This window comes from Aulonocara stuartgranti (genome assembly GCF_965226115.1).
Source record: "Aulonocara stuartgranti genome assembly, chromosome: 4".
Taxonomy (NCBI): Eukaryota; Metazoa; Chordata; class Actinopteri; order Cichliformes; family Cichlidae; genus Aulonocara; species Aulonocara stuartgranti.
The window spans coordinates 22285479-22307365 of record NC_138942.1 but is presented as its reverse complement, the minus strand read 5'-3'; the positions used below and the strand labels follow the sequence as shown (position 1 = coordinate 22307365).

General features: G+C 40.6%; 2 protein-coding genes across 2 annotated transcripts in view; one reads left to right on the top strand and one right to left on the bottom strand.

The window, feature by feature from the left end:
- LOC309704410 (uncharacterized protein) overlaps positions 1 to 21887 on the top strand; it is a 342365-nt gene that overhangs the window by 99040 nt on the left and 221438 nt on the right. The window lies entirely within an intron of this gene.
- Positions 11172 to 21887, bottom strand: part of LOC309704413 (uncharacterized protein) — a 45760-nt gene continuing 35044 nt past the window's right edge. Inside the window, exon 3 of the mRNA XM_082529543.1 lies at positions 11172 to 11234. Within this exon, the coding sequence (XP_082385669.1) occupies positions 11198 to 11234 (37 nt within the window). The 3' untranslated portion in view covers positions 11172 to 11197. The remainder of the gene's footprint in view (positions 11235 to 21887) is intronic.

Genomic DNA, 21887 nt, shown 5'->3' with positions numbered 1-21887 from the left:
ACACCTTAAAGGCCGTCTGTGAAAATATTGTCGGGCATAAACCGGTCCGTGGCGCAAAAAAGGTTGGAGACCGCTGATTAAGAGGACCCGAGGGAAGCTCGGAAAGCTAAGCAGAAGTTATTTGGAGAGGAGAGTGACTGCCGTTGGTTGAAAAGAGAGGTAAAAAAAAACTTCAGTGGTGTTGCACACTATTTTATATTATTTTTTTAAAGTTATTGTTAACCCTTTAAAGCCGGTCAGAGCAGCACGCTCCGTTTTGCGTAACTATTTTTAAATCCCTGTAGAATCTGAACCGTGTAAGCTAGCGCAATAATTTGTTTTGCATATGAAACCGGAGGAGTTGTACTTACATCTGATGCCATCAGCTTGTCCTCGGTCACGGTTTCGTTCCACATATAGCTTTGCAAAAATTGCATAAAAAGCGCTTGCAGGAACAAAAACATAATATTCCAGAAACACGCTTTGCCGTTCCTATCAGCTGTTCGTAACACTTCCCACAGTGAAATGATGCACCTGCTGTTTTCTTTGCAAATTTGCATCATAGGATTGTTTTTTGTTTTTCCTGCAGTATATAAAAATTGCTGTATCTCCAAAATAAAACTATGAAGACACTCAAAATAAATTTCCTGGGGTGGGAAACTATTTTTTTGCAACTTTATTGTATTTAAAGTTTTGAGGGATAAACCTCTTAAATTTCTCCAAGTAGAAATATATGTAAACAAAACAAAAACGATTTTCAATTTTTTTTGTAGTTTATTGCACTTTTTTGCAATTTATGTAATTACTATGGACTTAATGCATACATATTATTAAAATATGGGCTATAACAGTTGTATTGATGTATAGCAACTTGAAATGCTCCCACAAATGGCACTACAGCATGTAAAAAAAAATAATAATATAAGCTCTGGTGGACTTGGTTCTATGGTAGGTCTTAAAGGGTTAAATAAATATCGTCAAATAATCGTGATCTCAATTTCAGTGAAAATAATCGTGATTATCATTTTTGCCATAATCGAGCAGCCCTACTAGAAATTGCATTCAAATCTTTATCAAAGTCCTTTTAGAAAGCCAGTCTCACCACTTAGCCCCCATTTTGGTAATGCTTTAGGGCAGTTATATGAAACCATGGCTTTAATTTCAACAGTGATTTATAAAATCTCTAGTCAAACCACTTAGAAAATGTGACTTGGCCCCAAAATCAGGCTTAAAAAGCACTTCTCCTCAGTAGGTTACACTTCAGCTATGCTTGTGCAAACCAGAGTGCAGAAAACTGGCTGTCACAACACTGTGAAACTGCTACGAACTTCCATCTCACGTGAAAGATCTCTCTGTCTTTATGCAAAATTTACTACTAGTGACAAAAAGTTTCATATCTGAACCCTTTTTATCACTTACAAAAAAACATCCATCTCTACACCTTCTAAACACAGTGTGTTTTCTGACCTGGATTCCTCCCATCACTCCCAACCAGTCTCAGAAGATGGCCATCCTGGTTCTGCCAGGTTTCTTCCTGTTAAAAGGGAGTTTTTCCTTCCCAATGTCACCAAGTGGATACTTAGAGTGAGACATCTGATTGTTGGGCTACTTTTTAAAAGTTGTTCTTTTTCTTCATCTTTTTTAAGGGGGTCAAAAACATAAAAAGGATAAAAGCTGACGAAATCTTTGTTTATTTTCTCTCAACGTAAACGTAATCTTTGCCCTCTTCTCATTAGTCAGTGCTACTGGGTCTGACTTCTATAAACCCTGTCCTCTCCCTCTTTCTCTTTTAGGCCTTATGCATTTAATTTCTCTAATGTACATAGTTTATTTAATTTTCTGACATGACATAAATTCATGCTGATGTTACAGAAAATGTAATATCGCAGGAGTGCAGGAGTATTAACCCCCACTCCCCTGCTGAAAACAAGGTTAACCCTCCCCCCTTTTTTCTCTTCCTCTACCCCCTGGCCCAAAATCTTGCTGTATCTCTATTCCTCTCTCCCCTTTTCCTCAACTTTAACCTTCACCCCTTTCTCCAGCTGCCACCATTATCTCACTACGTTATCCACCTTCTATCTGTCCTCTTAACCTTTCACCTCTCTCTTGATCCGAGTGTCCTCCTCCGTTTCCTCGGATTTCCTTCCAGCTTCTTTCGATATCTATTCTCCTGCACACCCTCATCCTCGCTCTTCATGCTCTGGTCCATCCCTCTTTCATTACAGAAAAGCAAACTCAATTCCATCAGATGTAATAGGCTAATCACGCTATTGGCTCAGGTCGATCAGCAGGACAGTGTGTGCGACTCTGTGTGTGTTTACTCAGTATAAAAAAAGTGCTTGTTAGTATATATTTGTGTTCCCAATTATGTTAAAGACAACATTTCCTCTGTGCTTTAAATACCTTAAAAAAACTGGATGAAAGTTGAAGGGTAAAATATTTATGTACGGGACGCACGTTTGTATGAGACCAGCATTGTTATCATTGATATCAGCCATGCTGGTTGTTATCAACCAGTTGGCAGATAAAATGGATATTTATTCAATAGACAGATCTTCAATGGTAAATGTAGAGCAAAAAATAAATATTTATAAAACTTTAAAAAATTATATCTGTCAAATTGTTATTTTAAACAATGATTTGGTATAAGTGTGGCACCACATAATGTTTGTGTTTATTTTACTTAAAAAGGGTCAGTGTACATTAGTTAGCATGAGCACTTGGGCTCATCGTGTGCTGCAACTCAGTGCATTTAGTCATGTAAACATGGTCGAGACAAACTACTGAAGATCAAATCGAGAAACGGACTTGGAAACAGAGGTGATTTTAGTGACTCTGATGGTGAGCAGAAACATGTCACTGTGCTTTCTCCTCAGTTCAGTTCGGTTGAATTTTATTTATATAGCACCAAATCACAACAACAATTGCCTCAAGGTGCAGTAACGCAAATCACATATCAGACGCACAGTCACAATACTTTATTGTCAAATAGCAAACACGGATTATGTGTGAGCTGATGCTCTGCGGCTGCTGGAACGCAGCTCTGTCCTGTTGCACTTCCAGGTTTCTGTCCATTCCCTCCAGTCCACACCAACTTTATTGGGAGAGACGTGAATTAGCTGACACATTTGTACTAGGGCTGGGCCATATCATACCGTTCACAGTAATACCGGTATAATGTTGGGCAACGATAATAAAATGAAATATCGCGATAGAATATGGGTAAAACGCGCATGCGCAGTGCCTTTGTTTTCATACACACATGGCAGAAAAAGCATGACGGAGAATGAGAAGGGCGAAAGCGGATCGTTGAATGAAACGGATGAACCAGAACTGGTTTGTAAAAATGCTGCAACTTCAGTGGTGTAGAACTGGTTTAGCTTCCGTCCGTCAGATACACAACAAAGCACTATTTTTGGTAGAGCGTGCTAGCGGGCCGTCGTTATTATAGTGTTTTGTGGAAAATACGGCACACTTAAAATCAATCCTTTGATTTTTCTGAAAATCGACAGTGCCCCTTATAATTCTGTATTATGTATGAATTCTGGTTGTGTTTACTGATCTCGAAACGATTTTATGTACACGGCGCTCGAAAATCTGTCAAATGTTTCAGTACGACTTTGCTAAGCTATGAAGCCGCACTGCTTGATGGATTGTCGGAGCATTACGGCTATATTAGGCAGGCGCCTTGCGGAGTGATACTTACTGTGCTTCAACATAAAATTACCGTATTGTGTGTGTATAACCCCTTTTAAGTTTTGTGGATATTATACATGGTTATGCTCAGGATATGTTTCCACTGGAAATGCCTTTTCGTTAAACTGTCAGCAAGGAATTTGCATTTGCACTGTTACATTTTTATATAACTGCAACGCACATAAAAAACAGCTGCTTGTTCAAGTGAAAATACATTAATGTTTTTTTTTTTTTTGCGGTAATAAAATTGTGAAGTGGTAAAGTATTTTGTCTAGTGTCAATTATATCGTCAGTTATATCGTTATCGCAAATTTTCAAATGTATATCGTGATAAATATTTTTGGTCATACCGCCCTGCTCTAATTTGTACCACTCTTACCAGCTAGGACCACTCCCTAATCCGCCCTAGCTCTCAATGCTACAGGTGAGCCCGACCACACCCGACTGCCACACTGATTGACTGGGATTTTTCTGCAAAACCATCTCTAGAGTAGTTGGAGAATGGAAAATATCCAGTGAGCGGCAGTTCTCTGGGTGACAATGTCTTGTTGATTCTAGAGATCAGAGGAGAAGGCCAAGCTGCTTTTGAGCTGATACGAGGGCAACTTTACTCAAATAACCACTAAGGTAAGCAGAAGAGTGCCTCTCAGCAGAACACCACACAGGGTATAATTACTATCAGCTAAGAAGAGGAATATAAGGCTAAAATTTACACAAGCCCACCAAAATTGGAAAATTGTTGCCTGGTCTGGTTTTGATTTCTGCCGTGATATTTGGTCAGAATTTGGCAGAAATAAGAGAAAAGCATGAATCCATCCTGCCTTGTAACAGTTCAGGCTGGTGGTGTAATGGTGTGGGGGATATTTTCTTGGCACATTTTGGGCCCCTCAGTAATAACTGAGCATCATTTAAACCCCACAGCCTACCTGGCTACGCTGCTGATCACGTCGATCCCTTTATAACCACAGTTCCATCTTCTGATGGCTGCTTCGAGCAGGACACACCGAGGGGCTGGTGAGTGTTTATTACATGTGTTTGCTTGATCACAAATTTGCCATTAAAGACTAGAATGAAGATTTTCCAACAATTTCACAAGCTTACATATTGTAGGTACATTATAAGATGTTCTCATATATTTGTTTAATCGATCTCTTCAGCATAGTTTATGGCAGAAGGCATTTTGTAATATTATTATATACATAAAGCATCCTTATCACCAAATAATTTAATGATTTTGCATGGTGCCACTTTTAGACACCAATTACTACTTTTTACTGATTCAGTGGTGAGGAAATCTCAGGGGAACTTATTACTATTTCAACCAACTAGCAGCTTTGAAGAGCTCTGTAGGATTCAGAGCTTCTCCCAACTGCTGGCAACGCCTGACTGACCATCCCAAGCTGTTTGTCCTCCTTCCTTATCCCTCCGTTCACTGTTAATGAGCTCTGTTTCCCCTCTGCTGTCCTTTCTTCCTTTTCCTTTTTATTTTACCCTCTATCGCTCATCTCCAAACTCGGCCGTGGATCCCCGCTCAAACCAAAACCAGCCATTTTTCCCTCTTTTTCGCCCACTCCATTTTCGTCTGTCCCTTAACTCCTTTCCCTCCTCTTTGCATCCTAGTTATCCGTCTCACTCTGTCAATGTGGCAGTGGAGTGTTTCCAATCCAGATTCCAGGCCCTGTTTGATAGGAATGATTGTTCATTTATTTCACCATCTGCCACCTAGAGCACGCACGCACACACATAACCATTACCTCAAACATAAAAAGACTCCCCCCTGCTGTGATCACTACTTTAAGGATTTTGCCAACAGAATGACTAGTTGCAGAGCCGCATGTGTCTCGTGTGTCTACAGCGTGAGCGTGCTTTTCCGTGTGTGTGTGTGAGGGCGTGCGAACTCCACACATTGGCTCCTCTTAGTTGAGTCCCCAAAGACGGCACGACTCAGAAACAGAAACTCATAAATCAGCCTGTCCCTGAACTCGCTCCTCTATTCCTCGTCTCCTCGTTCTCGCTTTCATCTCTCGATCCCTGCGTTTCTCTGTCCCTCCTCCTTCTAACACCCCTGAGAGGAGGATGAGGCAGCAGTGACGCACTTACACCAGGATTCCCTCTGTCTCTCGCCTGCGTGCTCTTTCATCTCCCACGAATTTTCCACAGCCCCTTTAATCTTCCAGGACGATGTGACACTTTTTTCAGTAGCGAAATGTTTTCTCGTAAACTTCACATCTTTGTGGTCCTTGCCGAAGCAGTTAAAGCCATCAAAGCTGTCTGTGCTTTGACAAAAGACAGATATAGATGTTCTCAGTTTCGCTGCGATGTAACAGAAACAGATAACACAAGCGTTTGTCCTCTGCTGTGCCGCAGCGTGCACATGACTTACTGGACTGAAACAATCCTGACATACCTGAACCAAAGGCATCCCAAGGTGAAACTCTCTTTTCTATGTCATCTGGACCATCATGTGACCCTAAATAGAGCAGATGCATCTAGAGGGGCTTAGCCTTAAACCTGTACAGCTACAAACTCACACACACAATTAAAATACGCCTTCACATTTAATTTTCCCCCACATGAAAGCCACATGCCAATAACATAACTCTGTAAATCACTCCCGCCCACAACATGGCTAATATTTGGAGCACAGACATGCAGTCCCGTGCACCTGAGTGTGCCAAACATAGTGCAGTTGCTCAGCTCCACCTCCATCACATGCCTGATCTGGTGTCCTTGCTTCAAGAATAAAAAGGGCAATGTTCTCTAAAGTTACTATAAATATATAAATTGTAGACAAAAATCAGCAATTTACTGAATTACTAGAAATGCTTCACTGTATTACCATAAGGTAACAACAACATACCTAATCAAAACTAAACCAGTAGACTCATGACTTTTAGTTTCTATCACTGGGTTTAATCTTGATTAAATCTACATTTTTCAAAATTAAAGTCAAAGCTCCCTTTATTAAGACGGTCCCTGTTGAATTTCCACAACCATAAACTGGAACAAGAATTCTGTCTTAACTTTAAAGTCACGACCTCGAATTGAGGCAATCTGTTATTCTAACTTTGATGACGTCAGGGTTATTTTCAGAGGCTTGATAAAGCTCCTGTGGAGCCGCAGAAGACATTATGCAACTGTTTTGACAGGATGAGCAGTGCTCCTCGGGACTGGCATTGCAAATTAGCTTAAGTATGTGGCATATTTGTCCCTATACAAATAAGCCATAAACATATCACCTGAACTTCCTGGCTCTTCTACATATATATATATATATATATATATATATATATATATATATATATATATATATATATATATATATATATATATATATACACACACATCTATCTATCTATCTATCTATCTATCTATCTATCTATCTATCTATCTATTCTGAGAAACTTGAATAGTTATACGTATAAATGTCATGACTATTGTATAATAGGATAATATTTAATGGTCACGACATGCAAAACGTAAAAGACTGCCAAACATAAACATCCTGACTGATTACAGCGATTAGGATGGCCACGTTTTTTTTTTTTTCTCATGCCTTTCTCCTTTCTGTCTCTATGACACAGTTTCAACAGGATTCTGGTTGCTTAGTAACCAACTGCAGTCCGAGGATTCCGGAGAAGTGTCCGCAGAGAAAAAGAGCAAGAGGAGAGTTAAGGACAGGAAGGTGGAGTGGTTTGTGTCCTTTGTCGGCATTTTGGCCACCATGTTTACATTTTTTGGTCTTTAATTGTTTCCTCTGTATTTTTCTCCTTCTTTCACAGCGTTTCCTCATCCCTACCCTCAATCCTGCCTGAGCGCCCGCCGTCCTTGTCCTCCTCCTCCTCCTAAAACTACTCTCACGCTCCAAATTGTCAAGGGAACGGGTTAAAAAAACAAAAAAACCCACCTCCCGCTCATTTCCCTTCTCCTTTTTTCCCCCTCTTTTTTCTCCACCTCTGCATGCCAACTGCATCACCAGTCCATGTAATATAATGCAACCGTAATCCTTTACATTTACTCCTTAATCTCTCTGCCAACACATACACGAATGAAGCAAAGCCCTTTCTAAATGTATGCATCTATTAACCATTGTGTTAAACTTCAAGATCATCGACCCTCCTAATAAAGACATAATTTGAACCTAACTATGTCTTTTTGGGGTCTAAAAGAAATCAATTAATTATCAGTCTTCGGGTTGTTAATGATGGTTATGAGAAAAGTGTTTCAAAGCAAGGAGTGAGCGTTTATATCTGTGAGCAGTGAAAAGGAACTGCTTGAGGGGGATCCTACAGAGTTGAAAGAACCTGGAAAGTTCTGGTTTTGCTTCTTGAAGTAATCTACCAACAGCTGAGGTAATATAGCAGGAGAGCGATCAGCAATCAACAGATACAAATTATGAGAACCAACAAGGGTAAATCTAGCAGTGGTTGTGATGACTATGTAAATTGTGTTGTGTTCCCTATTACATGTGTTCCCAACCCGCACCGTGGCTCAGGGGGTTGGGAAGCGTATCTGTAACCGGAAGGTCGCCGGTTCGATCCCCGGGCTCTCTGTCCTGGTCGTTGTGTCCTTGGGCAAGACACTTTACCCTACTTGCCTACTGGTGTTGGACCGAGGGGCCGATGGCGCGATATGGCAGCCTCGCTTCTGTCAGTCTGCCCCAGGGCAGCTGTGGCTACAACTGTAGCTTGCCTCCACCAGTGTGTGAATGTGAGAGTGAATGAATAGTGGCATTGTAAAGCGATTTGGGTGCCTTGAAAAGCGCTATATAAATCCAATCCATTATTATTATTATTATTATTATTATTAAAATTTCAGGGTTAGCACAAGTGTAGTACAAAGTTGTTCTTTTCCTTCGGTATAATGTAAAAACATACAAAGGAAATGCCTCCTTTACAGGGAGAAATCAGTGGAAAATACACCAAATGGCAGGACATAAAGAGTAGTTCTATTCTTCAAGAAGTTTAAACGACTGTTTTGGAAACAGGGTTTTGTATGAATGTACTCTTAAGTTTCTCAGCAGAAACAGACAAAAACGCATCTTCTGCAATGACGTGAACGAGACATCATATGACCATTGGCCATAGAATCTACCATTACAGAAACAACTCAAAAGGTCAAAGTCTATCGGTTGTATTTCTACCTTCCACCAGATGGCCATATGCCCTGCCCTGCCAGCTAGCATATGGGCATCTGGACACAAACCAAGCCATGAGCACTTGGTACACACACCCACTCTCATAGCTAAACATGATAAATATTCATGGATGAATGCTTGTGCGTGTGTGTGTGCATGCAGGCACGTCTTAAGAAAAAACAAGAAAATCATGTTATATCTTATTATAAATCTCTTGCAAAATCAGTCATCATGTAGAGCCAGTAGCAATGAAGAAAATATACCAGGTATCCGCCACACCGCACACACACATCCAGTATAACGCCTGTGTATTTGCATATAGTGTATGTGCACACAACCTGTATATGAGCTTGTGTGTGGCCATGTGCGAGCGAAGAAACTTGGCAGATTCCTCTGTGAGCTCACCTGATCCACAAGCTGGCCACATCCCCAAATGACTGGGCACATTGTCAGATAACTATTATATAAGCCTGCCTTCAGGTTCCTCTGCTGCATTAGTGCTGAAGATGATCACAGTTGAACATTATACAGCAAAACCAAATTAGTATTGGGTACATATTTGCTATCTAGCCAGTGCTTTTATGTAAGATGACTTGAAAAGAAATGGCACAAAGAGCCCAAACTCAAGCTGAGCATTAAAATATCTTCTTTATTTTCTTGAGGAAATATATTTCTCACTGAATCGGCTCACTTGTTTGACCGCAGACCCATGTATTATATGTTGAAGTCCAACCGTGTCAGGTTTTCAGTTGTTTCAGTTCAGTTGTGGAGTTAAATGAAGAAACTGTGGGGGGCAAACAAGAAGAAGTTCTCAAAAAGTTGTGACACAGCTTCAACACCTGGATTAAGCCATGAAATTCTAGCTGCTGCTGCCTTCTCGTGAGATTTGGTTGGACCCAGAATTTCCATTTCCTCCTTTTCTTGTTAACAGCCTTGATAGCTATAAGTGACAATAGTTTAAGAGTCTAAAACAGTCATACATAGTTCGGTGTTGCTGTAATTGAATTATGTTCACTTCTCTCTGTTAAGAATAAACAATAAACTCCTTTTTTATTTGTCCACATGCAAAGTTTATTGTTACTTATATCTACTTTCAGTTGCTCGATTGTTCAAAAGCGGTCATCATGTAGGTAGCTCCGCATGTTTGATTTGGAAGCTTTTACAGCTGATACACTTCCTGGAGGCAAAGATTTTCGGCTTCTCTTGGAATCAAAACCAGGATCTTGTGCTTGTTAGGCAGATGTTTCAATCCTTATAATTTGTAATCGGTCAGGGAAAAGTCAGAATCAGATGCTTTAAAAATTCACTGCAAAAACTACAGCACACTGAGGTTACCATATGTAGTGTGTTTTAATAAAAAATGCTGCATGAATGGTAAGCAGGTGCAAAGATTTTGAGAATTTTTGCACATTTATTACTTTCATGTAATCTTTGTATCACCATCTTTTTCATTAATCCTCGTTCACTTTTGGCGCACAAGCATTAATTAATTAAGGGATTAAGGTTTAGAGTGCTAGCATCTTCTTTTTCTAAGCTCTTGCTAAAAACAGGGAAATTAAGGGATTAAGGTTCAGAGTATTAACATCTTCTTCATCTGTTAAAAAAACACAGAAATTTAGTAATTTTACTCTGATTTTTGCTGTGGTTTGACAGGTAAGCGCTATACACCAGGACGTTTTGGTAGAGCAACACCAAGAAATGTAAAAACTGGACTCGACTGCATAACGTGCATAAAAATATACCTACAAATATATCTATTCAATATGCTGATGCTGTGAAAGAGAAAAAAAAATCAATTAGCACTGATTTAGTGAAACAAATTAACTACAAAGTACTAGAAACTACCTACACACTTTCAGTCTGACAGTGCAATACAGAGTTCTGGCAAGCGGTCAGCAGTCATTATAGTGAAGACGCTGAGTCCAACAACAAGCAAGGCCTCTGGTCTGCATTAAAAGCACAAGCTATGTCTCAAACATTATGCTTATGTGGGAACAACTCACATTTTCTGCACTCCAAAGCTGAGTCATAATTGAAAATACCCAGCAATCAGTCTGACATGGCTGTGTGACAGACTGCGTGTGTTATGGTGTGTCCAAAGTATGTGTCTGTAGTCTTTGTGTGTGTGTGTGTGTGTGTGTGTGTGTGTGTGTGTGTGTGTGTGTGTGTGTGTGTGTGTGTGTGTGTGTGTGTGTGCGCGTGTTCCCCAATCCAGCATCAGCTCCCCTATAAAATAAAGAAGGCACAACTCCTTGGGCATAATGAGAAGTTTCTTTTATCACACGCGCACTGAAAGGATTATTCCAGTAGAAGAAAAGCCCCGAGCTGTTAAAAGATGACATTCGTCTTCCCTCCATAAAAGTTTTCTATCTGGCTCTTCGTTTTTCATTTGGGAGCAGAGAGCCTCGCCCCTGCAGTAGAACTGAAGGACCCAAGAGGGCAAGAAAGACAGAGAGAGACAAGGGATTAAAAAGTGGATTAACAGAAAGACTGACAGGAAAAAACAAGAGGCACTGCAAAGAGATGAAAACGTATCAGGAAGAAACAGCAAGACAGGAACAAAGAAACGCGATGGAGAGCTTTTAACGTTTCCTGTGCTGACACAGTGACGTCTCACACACATTCATGCTGACCACGGTTTGACCACTCTGCAAAAATTTTCTGCTTATTGCCTCATATCTGTAAAATAACTCCTCCTCGCTGCACTCATCCCCAGAAAAGCCAACCGTGCACGAATATAAACAAACAAACACACACACCTACACACACGCGCAGGCCGCCAAAATCCGACAGATTGGCGAATGTGTTGTTTCGCCGCTCTCTTTCATTAAAAACCTAAATCCGTGGCACTTAGACGCAACAACTTCCTTCCTATGAGTCTGCTCCAAATCACCTCGATCACCAGGCGCCAGACAGAGAGCGGGAGGACCGAGGGACATGGAGAGACACAAAATGGAGATCAGAGGCAGCATAGGGCAGAAATCGAGTGAAAGAGTAATTGAATTTGTTTCCATATTTTTAGGATGTGTTACCATAGGAACCACATTTCCTTGCAGCTCATCCTTCAGCACACAGACTTAAACACACAATTTTATATTATATATATATATATATATATATATATATATTTTTTTTTTTTTTTCCGCAGACATCAAGGTTTGCTCCACAATCCAAAGGGTGTTGGATTACAGAACTATGTTAATCTCAGACCTTGAGTAGCGGAGCCCAGGAGGAAACTGGAGCACACGGCTGGTCGTGTAATTGTTATTTATTACCTGCAATTAATGCAGTTAAAGAGTACGCTCCAGTTTCTCCCTCCCGGGCTCCACTACTCAATGGTTTTTGATCTACAATGGTCTGTCCTCAGAGAGCACTGCTTCACCGAAGTGTAAGATGAAGCTCTCTCTGACTGCTGTGCCTTCATTTACTTACTTATATAACACCGCTTTAATCCAATACTGTCTTTTTCTCTTGATAAAACCATAAAATTAGTGAAAATTATACAAAAATCACCAACGTTTAGGTTGTTGGTCCTTTTTCAGCAAAAGTGTCAACCTCTTTAGCTGAAAAAGGACAAAAGCTGCACTTCCTGATTGCGTTTTTGAGGTTGTTTCATAGATTATTAAATATGTCACCCATTTTTCTGTGTACACTGTTACCCACTGAAGCCCAGTTCCAAAGCCCCAATATCAGTGTCTTCACTGTCTCCATCTGGATGGTGGTTGGGAGGAGATAGCTCAGTAGGTGGAGTGTTCCCCCATGATCAGGGGTTCAGATCCACCAAACGGCCAGCCTGAGGTACCGTCCCAACACACTGCGTCCAGGCGCTGGATTGGCGGCTGCCCACTGCTTCACTGAGTGAATGGGTTAAATGCAGAGAGGAATTTCTCCACATGGGAGCCAATGACCATATCCCGCAAACTCCTCCTTTCTGAAACATACTATGACCAAGATTTAAAAAATAGACTTTATCTTTTATACAATATGACCCCAAACAAGTGAGTAAGCCGATAAACTCAGGAAAAAGTGAACATGTGTTTCTCTAAACAGACTAGCAAGCGTTAGCTTAAAAGTTTGAATTGTACTCCATTGTTTGCTCAAATTTGCTTCCAGAAATAGCTAGATAAGAGCTTAGGCTTCACAGTGGCTATATCCTACCACAGGTTTTCATCAATAATTAATTAAAAAGCTCGAATTTTAGGGCCTACTGATTAAAAATGGAACGTATACAGACAATACACTAACCTTTAAATAAAAATAATGTATGTGTATAATGAGTATGTGCTTGCCTCTATTGCTGAAATGCTCTTATGATGTAGGTACTGTTTGAGTTTCAATGTCTAAGACCCAACAATCAGATTATTAAGGGCTTTATTTTTGATACAGAAATAGACAAATAGATATCTGCATCATAAAACATTTATGACGGCACACAGTAGCAGTCTAAGTGTACAGCAGCTGACAACAGTTGCTAACTTCTGATGTGCTTCACTTATTCACCACGCAGCTTCTCCAAATAACCTTCAGCATTTTGCCACGCCTAACAGAGATGGATATGCAGAGCCGTGGAAGGGTGTCTACACACCGGGCCAGAGGTCCTCATGGTTTTTACAGCACAGCCACGAGAGAGTGGGCAGGATATTTCAGTGGGGTTTTTTTTGTTATTATTAGCCAAGACAGCAGGAGACATAGCAGACTGGCTTTGGTGATGGATTTGATCCAAAGGAAAAGGAAGGTTTATGTGCACATCTAAACTGCTCTCACAGCATGAAAACAACAGTAAATGTAACACAGGAGGAAAAGACTATCTCATCCTGCCTCTCGTCCAGTCTATTACATAAGCGGATGATTACCAGATAAAAACACATACAGTATAGATTCCCTTAGAAACCTGAGCAAATGCAAAACATTACCCCCGTCACCCAAAATGAGCTGATTCCTTAACTGTGCTCTTTAACTTAAACAGCCTTTATTGCTTTAATTGGTTCGGCACAACCTAAGCTCTCGATGTTTGATCGCACTGAATGAAAGTTGCTGTTGTAGTTCTGTACTACAACGCACAAAAGGTTGAAAGGATTTAAGGTTAGAGTCGACGCCGACGTATGCACTCTTCTGGGAAGGCAACATGGCAGTTATCAGTCAGTGCATTACGTCAGTGCTACGTCGGTACTGCGTCAGTGCTACTATAAAACTCAATCTCACGCCAAACTTCATCATCTCAACATTTTACTCTGTTGTAATGACGCAACACTTTCCACAGGGAAAACACATTATTTGACATTTGAGTACAGTTCATGCCTCACTGGCCAAGAGTGATCAGTAAACAGTAGTAAAACCATATATACTGCAGCCATGGCAACAGCTGACGACATGGGATGCACCTGGGGCAGTTACCGCAAAATTGCCACAGCAACTGCTTCAATTTGGCAATAAGAAGGGGGTGGAGGGGCTGTACTCACAGGAAGTACAGGGGTTAATATTAACTAGTGTCAATACAATGCAGGCGGCACTAAAAGAGAATCCATGTGTTTGTCAGTGAGGCATCACGTTCACTGTTGAGGTCACGTTCACATTCATCATATGTATCCTTATATGCGCATCACACTCTCCAATATCTTGTACATTAACAAACAGACTATAAGCCTACTGAAAATTACCATGGAAACAGAGCTTACATGGACTGCAATAAAGAGAAAGTAAAAAAAACAAAAATAATTCAGAGGATAAAATATGCCCTGTTTTTGGATTTCTCTAAATTGGGATGAATGCGTATCCCTGCTTTGGTAATTGGATAAACCGAGTTGTTTATATCCAGCATCTCAAGAAATGAAATCACTGAGTGTTTGTATGTAAACATATGAATCCTGATCTTGTTCCCAATGTCCGGAACACCTGCAGAAGGAAGTCGTGTCAGGATCATTACGGATTTCTGGCAAATGTAGTTTCATTTTTTTAAGCCCATGTAAGAAAGCTCTGTTTAATCCAACAATGAGCATGTAGATTTTCCTACAGTGGGACAAAAAGTATTTAGTCAGCCACCGATTGTGCAAGTTCCCCCACTTAAAATGATGACAGAGGTCAGTAATTTGCACCGGTACACTTCAACTGTGAGAGACAGAATGTGAAAAAAAAAATCCATGAATCCACATGGTAGGATTTGTAAAGAATTTATTCGTAAATCAGGGTGGAAAATAAGTATTTGGTCAATAACAAAAATACAACTCAATACTTTGTAACATAACCTTTGTTGGCAATAACAGAGGTCAAACGTTTACTATAGGTCTTTACCAGGTTTGCACACACAGTAGCTGGTATTTTGGCCCATTCCTCCATGCAGATCTTCTCGAGAGCAGTGATGTTTTGGGGCTGTCGCCGAGCAACACGGACTTTCAACTCCCGCCACAGATTTTCTATGGGGTTGAGGTCTGGAGACTGGCTAGGCCACTCCAGGACTTTCAAATGCTTCTTACGGAGCCACTCCTTTGTTGCCCGGGCGGTGTGTTTTGGATCATTGTCATGTTGGAAGACCCAGCCTCGTTTCATCTTCAAAGTTCTCACTGATGGAAGGAGGTTCTGGCTCAAAATCTCACGATACATGACCCCATTCATTCTGTCCTTAACACGGATCAGTCGTCCTGTCCCCTTGGCAGAAAAACAGCCCCATAGCATGATGTTTCCACCCCCATGCTTCACAGTAGGTATGGTGTTCTTGGGATGCAACTCAGTATTCTTCTTCCTCCAAACACGACGAGTTGAGTTTATACCAAAAAGTTCTACTTTGGTTTCATCTGACCACATGACATTCTCCCAATCCTCTGCTGTATCATCCATGTGCTCTCTGGCAAACTTCAGACGGGCCTGGACATGCACTGGCTTCAGCAGCGGAACACGTCTGGCACTGCGGGATTTGATTCCCTGCCGTTGTAGTGTGTTACTGATGGTGACCTTTGTTACTTTGGTCCCAGCTCTCTGCAGGTCATTCACCAGGTCCCCCTGTGTGGTTCTGGGATCTTTGCTCACCGTTCTCATGATCATTTTGACCCCACGGGATGAGATCTTGCGTGGAGCCCCAGATCGAGGGAGATTATCAGTGGTCTTGTATGTTTTCCATTTTCTGATGATTGCTCCCACAGTTGATTTTTTTCACACCAAGCTGCTTGCCTATTGTAGATTCACTCTTCCCAGTCTGGTGCAGGTCTACAATACTTTTCCTGGTGTCCTTCGAAAGCTCTTTGGTCTTGGCCATGGCGGAGTTTGGAGTCTGACTGTTTGAGGCTGTGGACAGGTGCCATTCATACAGGTAACGAGTGGGGGACAGAAAAGCTTCTTACAGAAGACGTTACAGGTCTGTGAGAGCCAGAGATTTTCCATGTTTGAGGTGACCAAATACTTATTTTCCACCCTGATTTACGAATAAATTCTTTACAAATCCTACCATGTGAATTCATGGATTTTTTTTTCACATTCTGTCTCTCACAGTTGAAGTGTACCTCTGGTGCAAATTACTGACCTCTGTCATCATTTTAAGTGGGGGAATTTGCACAATCGGTGGCTGACTAAATACTTTTTTGCCCCACTGTATATGTGTGTTTGAGAGAGGCCCTATACTTCACAGAGCAAACCTAGACCGGATGTCCACTCCATTAGGTACACCTGTGCAGTCTAACTGAATCTGATATCTCAAAGTTTCTGTTTATCTTTTATTCTCTTTTTCTACTGTCCTTCCTTTTTTGTGTCTGTGTCTATCTCGATTTCTATTTAATCTTTTTGCTTTTCAGCTTATATTTTTTATTTTGTTTTGTTTTTTTCAGCATGTCACCCTTCACTCCCTCCTTCCCTCGGTCTTCCACTCCAACCTTAAAGCTAAACGAGGTAGGTAGTGTTTCCTCCCGTGGGAGACGAGTGCAGTGAGGCCTTAGTATAGCAAATAGAAAGTGACAATCCATTCATTACTTATGCCCACACGCTTCCTCACTCTCACTCCTGCTCCTATACACACATACACACAGGCGGGTTTCCATCTCTTCAGAGGACATTACCACCCTAACTACAACCACTGTTAGACTGAACCTTAAACTGTATACTAACGCTAACCTAAACATAGTTTTACCCTGCTAACTTAAAACCAACAGTTTCTAATATAATCATTTACATGATGTACAGTACTGTGCAAAAAATTTGAGCCAACCCTTATTTCTTTATATTTTGCTAGAAAAATAGACAACAGCTGCAGGGGAAGCAACAATAAGGCAACATCAGAGTTTGTACAATTATATATCTTTAAATGTAATATTTGGTATGACCACAGTTGTTCGTCAACACAGTCTGAACTCTCTTGGGTAGCTTTCTTGGCATTTCTTTAAGTAGTGTTCAGAAATAGTTCTCCATGCTTCTTGAAGGACATTCAAAAGTCCTCTTCGGATGTTTGGTGCCTTTTTCGGCAAATATGCTCAGCTTTTGAACCTATCCTCAAAAACTAATTAGTAGTCTTGAATTTAATCTTTCTAAGAGCCGCAAAAAACTAAATGGGTACCTCGTTCACCCTGCAACACCATATGCAGTTGCTACCATTGCATACCTAAACCAAATCACAGTTCCCCCAAAGCTTCTACAGCTTCACTGCACTTAAAGTAAAGTTTAACACTAATCCATTAACCCTCAGTTATTAGCAAGCTTCACTTTAAACTCCACAAGGACCTTAATCTCCACAACACCCTGCAACCTTCAGCTCAACACATAAGTGTTACCTTTAGCAGTTTCACATTGATTAAAAGTACTTCTTATTCACTCCTTGTTACGCAACCACTGATCATTCCCCTCCAACGTGTTGTTGAGTTACCAGCCTATTTGCAAAACAAGGGGCATGCAAATTTATTTTTACGGAAAATCGTTTTCTGCCCAAAATCAGACGTTCGAAGAAATGCCTTTTTTCTCTCGATTCCGCTCCAAGTGAGAAGTGACACGGCAGAAAAACTGAGAAAAGCAAGTTTTCTTTTCTCTGTGTTTGCAATGTTCTGCTATACAAACCAGGACAAGCTGCAATGAATTTCAATTTTATAAGGCAATTTCTGCTTCAGTACCAATAGAAGCACAATAATGGCCGAAATGAGAAGTGGGCTGCTGAAACACTGTTGAATGCTCTGGCTCTGAGACACTAGACTGCACTGTTGCACCAAATCTGTCTAGCACTAACTAAAGTACACTGGCAGCATGGTAAGTTTGTGTATATGTGTGCGTTTTTGTGTGTGTCTGTTCTTCAAATCAACTGCATCATATCTTGGCATGATCTGAGGGGATCATACACATACGAAACATGCCGTATAATCTTGACTAAAAGCCAGGTAAATGTCATCGATTTCATAGCTAACTGTGTCTCAAGTTACGGTTTCCATAGAAACAGATAAAATATGTACAGAAGCCTCTCTATCCGTGTGAATGAGCCATACCATAATGCTCTAACTGGTGTGGGTGGACAATTGCAGGAGTCTTTTCACAGTGTAGCACAGAGCTTGGTCTGCATGTTCCAGTTTTTTCAGAAGTCAGGAACACCTTCTTTCCAAAGATATATTTTCTTATTATTTGATAAAAAAAATAGAGTACACCAAATATGTTTTGCATATTTAATTCCAAGTTGAGGACAGGCATTCTCGATTGGAAAATACACAAACAAAGCACCGGAGTGATCATATAGCACTCAGAGAGGAAGACAATAGTAATAACATTGATGTCGGGATTTATTGATAGCAATAATATATTTAAAAATGAATCTGACCTGTTACTTAATTTAGATCATATGTTCAAGTCTGGGGCTCAGTAATAAACTCTAGCTGTGGGTCAGGAGCTTCCAAGACTTCCCATATGTCTGCTGCTTGATGCAATTTCCTGTCACAGTCCGAGACAGTGCAAGATACACAGCATAATCGCTCCCTAATTTCCCAATTAAATTGTTTGAGCAGCACAAATGGAAAGTATTAAAGTTTAATGAGAGAAGAGTAATCAGTCACTGAGAATCCATATGCCCAGTGACCCCAAGAGACTTCTTAAACCGGTTATTAATAATTTATAAGCTTTATCAGATTTGTATTCCCCTCCAAACTGTAAAAGTAAAACATGCATTCAAATTAAAGCCATACTTCATGCCACTCTAACTAGTAAATTAAGTCTCAAAGCAGGCAAGTGAAATTATTTAAGCTGAACAACCCAAAGATTACAACAAAACAAAACAAAATCAATATGAGAGCACAAAATTTGTCTTCTGCAAACAGCGAGGAATTCCTCAAGTTTGCAATCACAACAAAAAGTCTGGGCAAATTCAATTCAATTCAATTCAATTCTTTATTTATTTGTCACATGTAGTTATAGCTGGTACAACATACAGTGAAATGTTTTTTCTGGCTAAAAAAGTACTCCCCCCGACTGTGCAAACATGCTAAAAAGGATTTTACATAAGCTAAGAAAAAAAGGAAAAGAAACAAAAGTTAAAAGTAAAAAAATATATAAAAAAACAATGTAAAAGTCCATATGTTTGTGCTTATAAATATATATCCATGACGTGCAAGATATTGCACTGTAATGATTTGAATGAGAAGACTATAAAAATATACATATTTACATAGTACAGATGTATATAATAAGGTACGGATAAGGTTCAGAGAAGAAAGATAAAGTGCAAATTATGTACTGTGTGTGAGATTGTCCATCATGTTGTCCGGTTTGTGTTTTGGTTGAGGAGTCTCACAGTTTGTGGGTAAAAACTCCTCCTGAACCTTTCTGTTCTTGTTTTCAGGCTACAGAGGCGCTTCCCTGACCTCAGTGGCCTGAACAGTTTGTGGGCGGGATGGCTAGAATCCCTAAATCGTTAGACTATCTTCTTCTGTTCATGTATTTTTGATCATACTTGTTTTTGATCAATCGTGTTCATGAATAGCAATGATTGTAAGTCCCCGGGCTCATTCTTTCATGCTTTTAAAAGTCAGGAAGACAGCCAGGCAACGTGAGCAACTCGTGAGTCCACATGAAAACCCCAGTTTGCTTGTCCTCCTGGCAGCATGGCTCTAAATACATTAGCTAACAAACGTTACAAGGTAAACTCTTGACTGTGGTGTGGAGGAGCTCGATTCCTGTAAAAACGATGCGGTTCATCCAAAAACAGTTAACACATTAACACCGTTCTTCTTCTTATCTACGTTCCTGTTGCACTGGTGTTAACGCAGGCACTTGCAACCACAAATGCTCCCTTTGACTCCGGCTACGTCCACACTAGCCCGGATAAATTTGAAAACGGCGTTTTCGTCTGAAAACGCTCCGTGTCAACACTAGCATTTTCAGTCGTTTTCACAGAGTTCTGCTTCCACATTGAAACGGCCGAAAACGCTTACGTTCCAGTCCTGCGCATGTGTGAAATGGAAGAAGATTCGACCCACCTCATTTCTGTCTGTCCCTTATTTACTTTCCGGCTCTTTGAAACATTGCGGCAAAATGTCGAGGAAAAGCACCGAGTTTTTTAAATGGACTAACAATGAAGTGGAGTTGTTGCTGCTAGTACCACAAAGGTACAAAGATGCAAACATGAGTGAGAATTAAAGAATTTGAAGAAAAGCTATTTGGAGCACGTACAGACTGATATTAATCTTTAATAGGGCTGTCAAAATTGAGAGCAAACAAAAAACTGCTGTATAATGCCCTCCGCTAGCTTAGTTTAATTGGTCACATGACTTCATCATATGACTAACGTGTCATCATTTTAGAAAGTCTCCGTCCACACTGCGACGCGAAAGCACCGTTTTGAAATGTAGACGTTTTCGAGAGCGTTTTGGAAACGCTGCATTTTCCATCAGCGAAAACGACGTCTCAGTGTGGACGGGAGGCCAAAACCGAGAGAAAACAATGCGGTGTGGACGCAGCCTAAAGTTACACTAACCTGAGGCAACATTTCCTCAGATGTGATTTTTTTTTTATTCTTCACTAATTAGCACCTTTTCCTAAGTTTACAGGCATATGCACCTTTTTATTTTCCCAATTGAAGCCCCAAAATATTGGAACTGTTGATAATGAAGAAGACCTTGAGCTTTCTTCTCAAATCCTTGGAAAAGCCCTTTTAACAGTGCTCACCTAACAAAGCCATGAATTTCCTCAACATCTCTTTGTGAGGTTGGACAGACTTCAACCCAACTTTTTACGCCTTCATTTGGGCGCAGTATTAAATCCTGTTTCATGTCAAAAGGCTACTCTGACCAGAGGATAGGTGGTGTAGAAGAGCTTCATGTGCTGCTGCACCCAACCTGAGTCAAGTCTGAGAACAAGCTGAATAACCTGACAACAACTCTCACTGTCACCACCTGCAGTCCGAAAGTACAGATACACACATGCCAACCTAGGTGTGAAAGGGACACGCGTGCTTAAGTTATCAGCAGAGGATGATAATTTATTTAAAGCCAACATGAAAACAGTCATAGTCAAGCTTTTAAAGAAACGTTGCAAACTATATTACATATAAACACATATCAGCCATGTAGCTTGATCCCTGCCACAAACCGATCTCTTGAAAATGTTTGGATATATTCTGCTCTTCGCCTACCTACATCTGTATTTCCCTGGTGATGGAGTTCTAACAGGCCATCTTCACTTTCTGCTTTAGCACACTGGTTTCTTTTCTGCACTTGCATGTATTGCTGTTTTGTCACAGGCACTGCAGCAGGACTGAAAAGCCTACACAAAAAGCGGATGTGAAAACTTACAGTGGAGTACAGAGGCAATACAACACAAAATGTATCTCAGCGTCCTCTAGCTCTTTATTTTTCCCTTCTGCCTTTTTGTGCATCTCGTTTCTTTTATTCTGTTCCCCGGCAGCTCCCCTCTCCACTTTCTCCCCTCTCTTATCCATCGTTATGTCTCTCCTGCTGTCTAGAAGCTGTCACATGCTTGAGGAGACTGAACAGAACACCACGGCCCTACTTGACAGCCACCTGCTGTACATGTGTGTGTACGTGCATAAGTGTGTGTGTTAAGAGGAGATCATTGGCATGGTGTACAATGAAGCATGTCAGAACTCTAACCAAAGACTAGATAATTCCTT